The sequence below is a fragment of the Phyllobates terribilis genome, unplaced genomic scaffold (assembly GCF_046119375.1).
Source record: "Phyllobates terribilis strain yellow unplaced genomic scaffold, ASM4611937v1 Scaffold_7__3_contigs__length_470593459, whole genome shotgun sequence".
NCBI lineage: Eukaryota > Metazoa > Chordata > Amphibia > Anura > Dendrobatidae > Phyllobates > Phyllobates terribilis.
This window is the reverse complement of record NW_027362767.1, coordinates 139,761,726-139,774,790: the sequence shown is the minus strand read 5'-3', so window position 1 is coordinate 139,774,790 and position 13,065 is coordinate 139,761,726. Positions and strand designations below refer to the sequence as shown.

The 13,065-nt window shown below is 43.6% G+C and overlaps 1 protein-coding gene across 2 annotated transcripts in view; it reads left to right on the top strand.

The window, feature by feature from the left end:
• Positions 1-10,886, top strand: part of LOC141153975 (NACHT, LRR and PYD domains-containing protein 12-like) — a 99,065-nt gene extending 88,179 nt beyond the window's left edge. For both annotated transcript variants that reach the window (XM_073639306.1, XM_073639305.1), the window contains exon 12: positions 10,307-10,886. In XM_073639306.1, coding sequence (XP_073495407.1) covers positions 10,307-10,388 — 82 coding nt within the window. In that variant the 3' untranslated portion in view covers positions 10,389-10,886. The remainder of the gene's footprint in view (positions 1-10,306) is intronic.
• Positions 10,887-13,065: the final 2,179 nt, after the last annotated feature.

Here is a 13,065-nt window from a genome sequence, read left to right as displayed (position 1 = left end):
GCACCCCTCAAGGTGCTCAAAACCACAATCAAGAAGATTATTAACCCTTCACGTGCTTCACAGAAACCTAAGCAACATGGAAGGAAAAAATGAACATTTAAGTTTTTTCACAAAAATTGTACTTCAGACCCCAATTTTTTATTTTCACAAGGGTAACAAGAGAAAATGGACCATAAAATTTGGTGTGCAAATTCTCCTGAGCATGCTGATACCCCCCATATGTGGGGCAAAACCACTGTTTGGGTGCACGTCAGGGCTCGGAAGGGAAGGAGCGCCATTTGACTTTTTGGATGCAAAATTGTCTGGAATCTAGAGTGGGCGCTATGTCACGTTGGAGAGACCTTGATGTGCCTAAACAGTGAAAAAAACCCTCACAAGTGACCCCATTTTGGAAACTAAACCCTTCAAGGAACTTATCTAGATGTGTGGTGAGCACCTTGAACCCCCAGGTACTTTACAGAAGTTTATAACGTAGAGCCGTGAAAATAAAAAATTGATCTTTTAGCCCCAATTTTTTTAATTTTCACCAGAGTAAGAGGAGAAAATAGACTCCAAAAATGGTTGTGCAATTTCTCCTGAGTACGCCGATACTCCATATGTGGGAAACAAAACACTGTTTGGGCGCACGGCAGGGCTCAGAAAGGAAGGAGCACCGTGTGAATGCAAAATTGTCTGGAATCGAGAGCGGACGCCATGTTGCATTTGGAGAGCCCCTGATGCGCCTAAAGAGTGAAATCCCCCCACAAGTGACACCATTTTGGAAACTAGACCAAGAGGTATTTTATGAAGAGGTATAGTGAGCATTTTGAACACAGGAACGACACAGAATTTCATAACATTAGGTTGTCATATTATATATGTTGTCATTAGTTTTGAGCGCAAGTGCTCGCTACTTGAGTTTATAGGGTATGCACCAAGTATCGCGGTTGCTCGAGTGACATGCTCGCTTGTTTCGCAGCTGTTAGACATCCAAAAAAAACATGCGGGGATTGCTCGTGTATGGCAGGCAATCTCCGTGTATTTTTTTGGGCTGCATAACAGCCACTAAACATGTGAGGCGGGGGCTCGAGCATGCCACTCGAGCATCCGTGATACTCTGTGTATACCCGAGCAGCCGGTGCAAATTCAAGCACTTGCGCTCAAGACTAGTCATCATATCGTCATCATTTTTTTTCTTTACTTTTGAAAAAACACAAACCTAACCCTTATCCTAACCCTAACACAACCCTAATCCTAACCCTAACACAACCCTAATCCTAACCCTAACACAAGCCTAATGCTAACCCTAACCTAATGCTAACCCTTACACAACTGTAAGCCATACACAACCCTAACCCTGCACAACCCTAACAAAACAATGAACAATTACTAAGTAAGGCTAAGGGTCCACGTAGCGTTTTTCAAGCGGATATGCTGCGGAATTTCCGCAGCATAAACGCTTGGGAAACGCTTGGTAATCCGCCCCCCATGGTCCCCAATGACAAGCCACACTTTCAATGCCCTTGCTGCGTTTTTTTCCGCAGCGTTTCTGCAGCGCTCAAAAATCCGCAGCATGTCTATTAATTTTGCAGAAGTGCGGCGTAATCGCCGCCATTGACTTGCATTGAGACGCATATAATCCGTGTCAGTACATTTGTACTCACGGATTATATGCGTTTCAATGTGCGGATGGTACCCAAGTCTGGAGTAGAGAAGACTCTCATCCAGACCTGGGTACCATAGAAAACTGTAAAAAAAAAAGAATTTAAAATAAAAAAGAAAGTTTATACTCACCTTCCGATGTCCTCCCGGTGTTTTGTCTGCTCCCTCTGGTGTCTTACAATGTTCGCGTAGATGTCAAGGACCTGCCATGACATCACTAAGTCATGTGACCCATCACATGGCTCAATGACGTCACCGCAGGTCCTTCACATCGCCGCAAGCAGTGCAAGACACCGGACGGAGCAGACAAAACACCGGGAGGACATCGGAAGGTGAGTATAAACTTTCTTTTTTATTTTTCACCATTCTTATTCTTTATTTTAAATAACTTGGTCACACTACTATAAATCCATGCCGGCTGCATGGATTTATATAGTGTGAACAAGTTGTCAAGCACTTTCCGAGTGATGTTAAAATCACTTGGAAAAGCGCTTGATCACCCGCATGCAGAAATGCATGTGAAGAACACTTGACAAACGCTTCTACCTGGCGAGAAAAACGCATGTAAAATCCGCATGCGTTTTTCCTGCCAGGGAGAAGCGTAAAAAATATGCTTCATTTCCGCTACGTGGATACTTAGCCTAAATGTAGATAGCTCGTGCCCTGCCGCCAGCAGGGCACAATCTATCTACACTTACTTAGCAAGTAAAGGCCCCGTCACACTTAGCGACGCTGCAGCGATCCCGACAACGATACGACCTGTCAGGGATCGTTGCTGCGACGCTATGTGGTCGCTGGTGAGCTGTCAAACAGGCAGGCTCACCAACGATCAGGGGAGCAGCGATATCGTGGAAAGAATCTTTCCATGATGTCCTGCTCCTGGTTACCAGCCTGATGAAGCAGGAGCAGGCTGGTAACTATGGTAAGCATCGGGTTACTAGGGGCACACGCGCTCCTAGTAACCCGTTGTTTATCATGGTTACCACTCTGCTACAGTGAGCGGGAGGTTACCATGATAACAGTGAGGTTACTAAGTGCGCGTGTGCCCTTAGTAACCCAATGTTTATCATGGTTACCAGCCTGATCGCTGCTCCCGCTGGTCACACACAGCGATGTGTGCTGACCAGCGGGAGAGCAACGACCAAAAAATGGTCCAGGACATTTTGCAGCGATCAGCGACCTCACAGCAGGGGCCTGATCGCTGCAAAGTGTCACACATAGCGACATCGCTGGTGAGGTTGCTGTTGCATCACCAAAACCGTGACACAGCAGCGATCTCGCTAAAAGAGACTGGGGCTTAATAGCCCGTTACACTTATTCATCCTTTTCTGTTGTTGTTTGCCCATTATACATTTACATCACCACATATACACAGTATTAAGGCACCATCTTGTGGTTGTGTTATGAATTACACATTATATACACTGCTCAAAAAAATAAAGGGAACGCTCAAATAACACATCTTAGAACTGAATGAATGAAATATTCTCATTGAATACTTTGTTCTGTACAAAGTTGAATGTGCTGACAACAAAATCACACAAAAATCATCAATGGAAATCACATTTATTAACCAATGGAGGCCTGGATTTGGAGTCACCCCCAAAATTAAAGTGGAAAAACACACTACAGGCTGATCCAACTATGATGTAATGTCCTTAAAACAAGTCACAATGAGGCTCAGTATTGTGTGTGGCCTCCACGTGCCTGTATGACCTCCCTACAATGCCTGGGCATGCTCCTGATGAGGCTGAGTATTGTGTGTGGCCTCCACGTGCCTGTATGACCTCCCTACAATGTCTGGGCATGCTCCTGATGAGGCTCAGTATTGTGTGTGGCCTCCACGTGCCTGTATGACCTCCCTACAACGCCTGGGCATGCTCCTGATGAGGCTCAGTATTGTGTGTGGCCTCCACGTGCCTGTATGACCTCCCTACAACGCCTGGGCATGCTCCTGATGAGGCTGAGTATTGTGTGTGGCCTCCACGTGCCTGTATGACCTCCCTACAACGCCTGGGCATGCTCCTGATGAGGCTGAGTATTGTGTGTGGCCTCCACGTGCCTGTATGACCTCCCTACAACGCCTGGGCATGCTCCTGATGAGGCTGAGTATTGTGTGTGGCCTCCACGTGCCTGTATGACCTCCCTATAACGCCTGGGCATGCTCCTGATGAGGCTCAGTATTGTGTGTGGCCTCCATGTGCCTGTATGACCTCCCTACAACGCCTGGGCATGCTCCTGATGAGGCTCAGTATTGTGTGTGGCTTCCATGTGCCTGCATGACCTCCCTACAACGCCTGGGCATGCTCTTGATGAGGTTGCGGATGGTCTCCTCTGGGGTCTCCTCCCAGACCTGGACTAAAGCATCCGCCAACTCCTGGACAGTCTGTGGTGCAACGTGACGTTGATGGATGGAGCGAGACATGATGTCCCAGATGTGCTCAATCGGATTCAGGTCTGGGGAACGGGCGGGCCAGTCCATAGCTTCAATGCCTTCATCTTGCAGGAACTGCTGACACACTCCAGCCACATGAGGTCTGGCATTGTCCTGCATTAGGAGGAACCCAGGGCCAACCGCACCAGCATATGGTCTCACAAGGGGTCTGAGGAACTCATCTTGGTGCCTAATGGCAGTCAGGCTGGCGAGCACATGGAGGGCTGTGCGGCCCTCCAAAGAAATGCCACAGAACACCAGGATTGGCAAAGTCGCCACTGGCGCCCTGTGCTCTTCACAGATGAAAGCAGGTTCACACTGAGCACGTGTGACAGACGTGACAGAGTCTGGAGACGCCATGGAGAGCGATCTGCTGCCTGCAACATCCTTCAGTATGACCGGTTTGGCAGTGGGTCAGTAATGGTGTGGGGTGGCATTTCTTTGGAGGGCCGCACAGCCCTCCATGTGCTCGCCAGAGGTAGCCCGACTGGAATTAGGTACCGAGATGAGATTGGTTAATAAATGTGATTTCCATTGATGATTTTTGTGTGATTTTGTTGTCAGCACATTCAACTTTGTACAGAACAAAGTATTCAATAAGAATATTTCATTCATTCAGATCTAAGATGTGTTATTTCAGTGTTCCCTTTATTTTTTTGAGCAGAGTATAAACAAGATGAACAAGATATTACGCAAAGGTGCACTACCCATAAAGGATCAATAAACCAGGGTGCTGCATCGTGTAGAAAAACCACATGTAACAAAAGGAAAGAAAAGCACTACACAAGGGATGTGCTCATCTGAATATCTATTATATGGAAACGTTTATTAGACAAAAAAGGGGGATAAAGATAAAACATGTAAAAACTTTCAATGATACAACAATGCATCCTAAAGTAATAATATACTTTAAAGTCACAGCCTATTAGTGTCACCAGCATACATGTGCGACAATAAAGATAGCAGAAAGATGACTATAGAGTCTACATATGCAAAATGCACAATATTATTATTATTTATTATTATAGCGCCATTCATTCCATGATGCTTTACATGTGAATGTGTCATGAACACAAGGTGGTGTGTAGTTATTAAGGTCCTTCCAACACAGGTATACACTGTGTGCAGAATTATTAGGCAAATTGTAGTTTAGAGGATTATTTTTATTATTAATCAACAACTATGTTCTCAATCAACCCAAAAGACTCATAAATATCCAAGCTTAATATTTTTGGAAGTTGGAGTGGGTTTTTTTAGATTTGGCTATCTTAGGAGGATATCTGTTTGTGCAGGTAACTATTACTGTGCAGAATTATTAGGCAACTTAATAAAAACCAAATATAATCCCATCTCACTTGTTTATTTTCACCAGGTAAACCAATATCAGTGCACAAAATTTAGAAATAAACATTTCTGACATGCAAAAACAAAAAGCCAAAAAATTAGTGATGAATATAGCCACCTTTCTTTATGATGACACTCAGCAGCCTCCATCCATAGATTCTGTCAGTTGCTTGATCTGTTTTCGATCAACATTGCGTGCAGCAGCCACCACAGCCTCCCAGACACTGTTCCCAGAGGTGTACTGTTTTCCCTCCCTGTAAATCTCACATTTTATGATGGACCACAGGTTCTCTATGGGGTTCAGATCTGGTGAACAAGGGGCCATGTCATTATTTTTTCTTCTTTTAGACCTTTACTGGCCAGCCACGCTGTGGAGTAGTTGGATGCATGTGATGGAGCATTGTCCTGCATGAAAATCATGTTTTTCTTGAACGATACCGACTTCTTCCTGTACCACTGCTTGAAGAAGTTGTCTTCCAGAAACTGGCTGTAGGTCTGGGAGTTGAGCTTCACTCCATCCTCAACCCGAAAAGGTCCCACAAGTTCATCTTTGATGATACCAGCCCATACCAGTACCCCACCTCCACCTTGCTGGCGTCTGAGTCGGAGTGCAGCTCTCTGCCCTTTACTGATCCAGCCTCTGGCCCATCCATCTGGACCATCAAGAGTCACTCTCATTTCATCAGTCCATAAAACCTTTGAAAAATCAGTCTTAAGATATTTCTTGGCCCATTCTTGACGTTTTATCTTATGTTTCTTGTTCACAGGTGGTCGTTTTTCAGCCTTCCTTACCTTGGCCATGTCCCTAAGTATCACACACCTTGTGCTTTTTGATACTCCAGTAACGTTGCAGCTCTGAAATATGGCAAAACTGGTGGCGAATGGCATCTTGGCAGCTTCATGCTTGATTTTCCTCAATTCATGGGCAGTTATTTTGCGCCTTTTTTGGCCAACACGCTTCTTGCGACCCTGTTGGCTATTTGCCATGAAACGCTTGATTGTTCGGTGATCACGCTTCAAAAGTTTGGAAATTTCACGACTGCTGCCTCCCTCTGCAAGACAGCTCACAATTTTGGACTTTTCAGAGCCGTCAAATCTCTCTTCTGACCCATTTTGCCAAAGGAAAGGAAGTTGCCTAATAATTAAGCACACCTTATATAGGGTGTTGATGTCATTAGTCAACACCCCTCCTCATTACAGAGAGGCACATCACCAGATTTACTTAATTGGTAGTTGGCTCTCAAGACTATGCAGCTTGGAGTAGGACGACATGTATAAAAAGTATCATGTCATCAAAATACTCATTTGCCTAATAATTCTGCACGCGGTGAACATAGAAGCCGTACTAGACCAAAATGTGGCTTGAAATAATTAAATTGTCAATACACAACCACAACTGCAGGTGCTCAATAGATCCCCAGGGTACCAGGGAATTGATGTTACATGACAGCATAGTACCTACATGAAGCCTTATGGGCACCGCATCTTAAACCATATGTTGGAATATCTCCTGACAAAGCCGTCTTGAACGGCGATACACATGGGGCTCCTTCTACACCCCCCACTATCTTTTCAGCGTTGTAGCCTTTTTCCCTGTAGGTGCCAGCAGGTTGTATCTATTTCCTGCCTGTATTTCCATACCTTCCCTGTAGCCTCTTATTCCCCTGGTTCCCTGGGGATCTATTGAGCGCCTGCGGCTATGGTTGCTTATTGACACTTTAATTATTTCTCGCCACATTTTGGTCTAGTATGGCTTCTATGTATACCTGTGTTGGAAAGACCTTAATAACTACACACCACTTTGCGTTCCTTAGATGACACATATTGTGCATTTTGCATATGTAGACTCTATGGTCATCTTTCTGCTATCTTTATTGTCGCACATGTATGCTGGTGACACTAATAGGCTGTGACTTTAAAGTATATTATTACTTTAGGATGCATTCTTGTATCATTGAAAGTTTTTACATGTTTTTTATCTTTTTTGTCTATAATAAATGTTTCCATATAATAGATGTTCAGGTGAGCACATCCCTCGTGTAGTGCTTTTCTTTCCTTTTGTTGTAGATAAACAAGGGCTTTGATTAGTAGATTGACCCACTAGTGGATACATGTGGAATGAATTGAACAAGATATGTATTAGCTGTTTCCTATCAAAGACTGTGTCCTTTGATTTATTTTCCAGCATTTGGCTGTAATCTATATTTATACATAAATTACAGAATAAGTTGTGCTCTATATTGGGTGTAATTAACTATTGGGCTCCATGACTATTAGAGGATCTTGGGCTAATTTACCCTGCTTTTTTTAGTGGCACTCTGTTGTTTTTTTATATGTTTTTATATATATATATACAGTACAGACCAAAAGTTTGGACACACCTTCTCATTTAAAGATTTTTCTATATTTTCATGACTTTGAAAATTGTACATTCACACTGAAGGCATCAAAACTATGAATTACCACATGTGGAATTATATACTTAACAAAAAAGTGTGAAACAACTGAAAATATGTCTTATATTCTAGGTTCTTCAAAGTAGCCACCTTTTGCTTTGATGGCTGCTTTGCACACTCTTGGCATTCTCTTGATGAACTTCAAGAGGTAGTCACCAGAAATGGTCTTCCAACAATCTTGAAGGAGTTCCCAGAGATGCTTAGCACTTGTTGGCCCTTTTGCCTTCACTCTGCGGTCCAGCTCACCCCAAACCATCTCGATTGGGTTCAGGTCTGGTGACTGTGGAGGCCAGGTCATCTGGCGTAGCACCCCATCACTCTCCTTCTTGGTCAAATAGCCCTTACACAGCCTGGAGGTGTGTTTGGGGTCATTGTCCTGTTGAAAAATAAATGATGGTCCAACTAAACGCAAACCGGATGGAATAGCATGCCGCTGCAAGATGCTGTGGTAGCCATGCTGGTTCAGTATGCCTTCAATTTTGAATAAATCCCCAACAGTGTCACCAGCAAAGCACCCCCACACCATCACACCTCCTCCTCCATGCTTCACGGTGAGAACCAGGCATGTAGAGTCCATCCGTTCACCTTTTCTGCGTCGCACAAAGACACGGTGGTTGGAACCAAAGATCTCAAATTTGGACTCATCAGACCAAAGCACAGATTTCCTCTGGTCTAATGTCCATTCCTTGTGTTCTTTAGCCCAAACAAGTCTCTTCTGCTTGTTGCCTTTCCTTAGCAGTGGTTTCCTAGCAGCTGTTTTACCATGAAGGCCAGCTGCACAAAGTCTCCTCTTAACAGTTGTTGGAGAGATGTGTCTGCTGCTAGAACTCTGTGTGGCATTGACCTGGTCTCTAATCTGAGCTGCTGTTAACCCGCGATTTCTGAGGCTGGTGACTCGTATAAACTTATCCTCAGAAGCAGAGGTGACTCTTGGTCTTCCTTTCCTGGGGCGGTCCTCATGTGAGCCAGTTTCTTTGTAGCGCTTGATTGTTTTTGCAACTGCACTTGGGGACACATTCAAAGTTTTCCCAATTTTTCGCACTGACTGACTGACCTTCATTTCTTAAAGTAATGATGGCCACTCGTTTTTCTTTACTTAGCTGCTTTTTTCTTGCCATAATACAAATTCTAACAGTCTATTCAGTAGGACTATCAGCTGTGTATCCACCAGACTTCTGCACAACACAACTGATGGTCCCAACCCCATTTATAAGGCAAGAAATCCCACTTATTAAACCTGACAGGGCACACCTGTGAAGTGAAGACCATTTCCGGTGACTACCTCTTGAAGCTCATCAAGAAAATGCCAAGAGTGTGCAAAGCAGTCATCAAAGCAAAAGGTGGCTACTTTGAAGAACCTAGAATATAAGACATATTTTCAGTTGTTTCACACTTTTTTGTTAAGTATATAATTCCACATGTGTTAATTCATAGTTTTGATGCCTTCAGTGTGAATGTACAATTTTCATAGTCATGAAAATACAGAAAAATCTTTAAATGAGAAGGTGTGTCCAAACTTTTGGTCTGTACTGTATATAGAATTTTTTTCAATAAACATTCAGGTTTAACATACTCTTTAGTATCAAGGGCTTGTTTTACTCCCCGCCTATGATCTCTGTGTGACATAGTTGTATTTTATTTGTGATTAATCCCGTGTATGATTTCATTTGGGGAAAGCTTCTGTCTCTCTTGTGTCTGGTGGGACTACTAAGACGCCAGTGATACAGGTTTTCATTAACTTTTGACAATCTTCTCAACCCCAACTATACAACCCTTGCAAAAAAAACACATACATAGACACGGTAGGTAGGTACACGTACAGAAAGAAAAATGTGTCAGCAGGCCGCTGTATACGTGTGGCATGGATGGTTAAACGGACTAGTAAAACAGGTGGGCAGATAATGACATGCACAGTCAAATGTCTACATAAAAAATGTAATGACTTAATGAAAGGAATCTGAGAAGACAAAAGGAGTTGTCCATAAAAACTAGTTATTGCCTATCAGAAGGATAGATGATAACTTGCTGATCAGTGGCGGTCCCACCCATGGGACCCGCACCGATCGGCAGATAGGGGAATTCTTATCTCTAAAGGGTAACTTTAATACCAGTTAAAAAATGGCGCGGCAGGTCTGATGCTCGAGTGACCCGCCATTCATTCTCTAGCAGACTTGGCCCGTAGAGAATGAGTGGAGCCAATGCTGACTGCTGCTCCATTCTATCAGGGATAAAATATCCCCGTTCTGCCAATCGGTGGTCAGACCCCCACCGATCAACAAGTTATCATCTGTGCTGTGATAAATAGCAGTTATATTGATGATACAAATGGATAAAAAGTGGATGAAAATTGGATTGCGCACACTGATGAGTACAGAATCCGAGGAAATCCTCCCAGTACGGTGCCCAATATTGTGGTCTGTTTCTGTTCCAGCATAGAGGACAATGGATCTCATAAAGAGAACGAAATAAGGAGACTGAAGGAACATAAACCCACTATGAAGATAATGCACTGAAGGAACCAGAAGCCAAACCTGCAACCACACAACGTCTGCACAACTGAACCAAAAGTCATGATCGTCTGAAATCTTTAAAGATATTCACCCCTCTCCTTTATATAAAGCCTTTGACTCACAAAGAAACCGAAATTAAAGGGGTTTTTACATTAGCAAAATAGAATTTGGCAGCATGTAAAACCTGTTACACCCAGTGCATGTGTATGCCATATGTATAAACACAGTACTCCTGTCTGGTCTTTAGAACATCAACAAGACTTAAAGGGGTTGTCCGCTTTGCCTTAATTTTACCAGATGTCTTAGGAATGTGATTTTGTGGCACTTAATAATGTATATGGAAGCTTCTCCTTCCCGACCTATTCGTGCAGCCTTCCTCAGACTGTTGCTCTAAGAGTTTATGCACATGACCTCTTTTAACTTAAAAAGTTGCAAAACAGTGTTTAAAAAATATAAAAAAAACTAACTATTTTACGCATTAAATGTTTTCTTTATAACAAAGAGTTCTCATAATTATTGAAACAACCCAACTACCATAGGCCAGAAGTGCTGTTTGCTTATCTTCTGCCCTCAAAAAATGGAATTAGTGATCAAAAAGTTCTATGTACCCCAAAAGTGTGCCAATAAACAGCACAACTTGCTGCAACATAAGAAAAAATCCCCTCACACTGCTCTGCGAACCGAAAAATGCAATGCAATAGGCCTCTGAATGTGATTGTCAAATGTAAATTTCAAAATAGATCCAATCTCTAAACAATCTCTTGAGAGAGGACATGTCACCGTCATATTGAAGATTGAAGAATGGCTTCATCATAACTTGAAAAGGGAACAAGAGCTAACACTTAATATGACCCCTGTTCAGTTACGACCCCCTGCTGTCAACTGGTAAGTGAAGTGGGTTATCCGATGGAGAGCAGACCTAAAGTCTATACAAAAGGCTGGGACGTGACACATCTCCACAGATGCTAAGTCTTCCTGTGTTTAAAAGTAATACAGGCTAATGATATCAGGCTCTCTGGTACTCAAGTCCCGTTATGAATATTGTTTTTTTTTGTAATACGCATAGGAGGTCCTATAGTTATGGGAAACATATTTTCAGCGTTGTGACAAATTGGTTAATGTAACGCATTTACTTGCAGCACTGTGCGGACTGCGCATCAGCCTCAAATTAATATCTGCCAGATGGATAGTGTTAAATATGCCATGATTCTTATCTATCAAAATCATGATCGGAAATATGGCATTAATATCTCCCACCTGAGACCTCCAGCGGGCCAGATATCCTGAAGGTTGGGGATCTCCTAATTTTTTGGAACCTAGCCGCATCTCATTGATCAGTCCCCGTCTGTGGTCACCATGGGAGGTGTGTGGGAGTGACTTATTTAATAAACGCAGGTGTAAATCGATGGGCGCATTATACAATGTAGTAGACCACCTCTTTAAGTACTTTCAGGCAAAATTTGTGTCACAAAAGTGATGAACAGAGCCCATTTAACTCACCCCATATACAGACTCTGGTCAGAACATCTCTTTATAGACTACGGGCTACAACTCTTGTATACAAATACCAGGCCAGAATCCCCTATACACAAACTCCCAGACCAGAACCTTACTCTACTCAAACCACAGGCTAGAAACCCACTGTACAAAGACCCCAGGCCAGAACCCCCCTCTATACAGATTTAACATTTGACTCCAGAGAGGCTTACTTTACACATGCTGCGATGGAGCATTATCCTCTCTAAAAATCATGGTTTTCTTGGAACATGCAGACTTTCTCCTGTACCACTGCTTGAAGAAAGTGTCTTCTAAAATCTGACAGTACGTTTTTGAAGTTGATTTTGAGTCAAAAAAGGTCAAACCAGCTCCTCTTTAATATTCCCGGTCCTCAGCAGTACCCCACCTGCACTTTTTTTGGCGTCTGAGTGGAAGCAGAGGTCTGTGCTGGTTACTGATCCAGCCACGAGCCCCTCCATCTAGTGTGTCAAGAGTCACTTTAATCTGTCTTCAGATATTTCTTGGCCACATTCTTAAATAAGTAAAGAAAGGAGAGCAAATAGCGCTGTTATCCAATAGACAGCAGTAAAGGTAAAAGGGAAATTGCTCACTTTTGTGGGTTGTGAAATGCACAACTCCTGAGGAAGTGTATACTGAGGTTCTGCAGCAGGCGCAGGTCCCTTAGGATCTTCCAGTAGTTTAGTATACAGATGAAAAAGGTGCCATTAATAACCGCGCTCCTCCATGAAAAAATATATATATACCAGAGATGGATAATGTTCCCAGCATTTATTGGAGACTGTAAAAGCTATAAAAGACTACGCGTTTCATGGACGTCCCGTCCACTTCTTCAGGTACATAGCTGCTACTTGTTACAACGTGGAAGGTATATATATATACACACATGCTAGTGACGCGCCCCTGGGCCTGTGTCGCGCTGCGTTGCGCACGCGGGAGCTTACCCGGAGCCGGATCTCTTGAGGGTTGTAGTCTCGTGGCGGTGACCCGGTCCGTGCCCAGGGAGTCAAACTGAGCGGCGATGTAACAGCGGTAGATGCAGGACGACTACGCCACCCGTTGAATGCAGCTATGGAGCTGCCGCTGCAGGACAGTCCGCTGAGGCCGGTGGATGGATGGTGCAGCGTAGATGGTATAACCCCCAACGGGAGGGGTATGGCCTCAG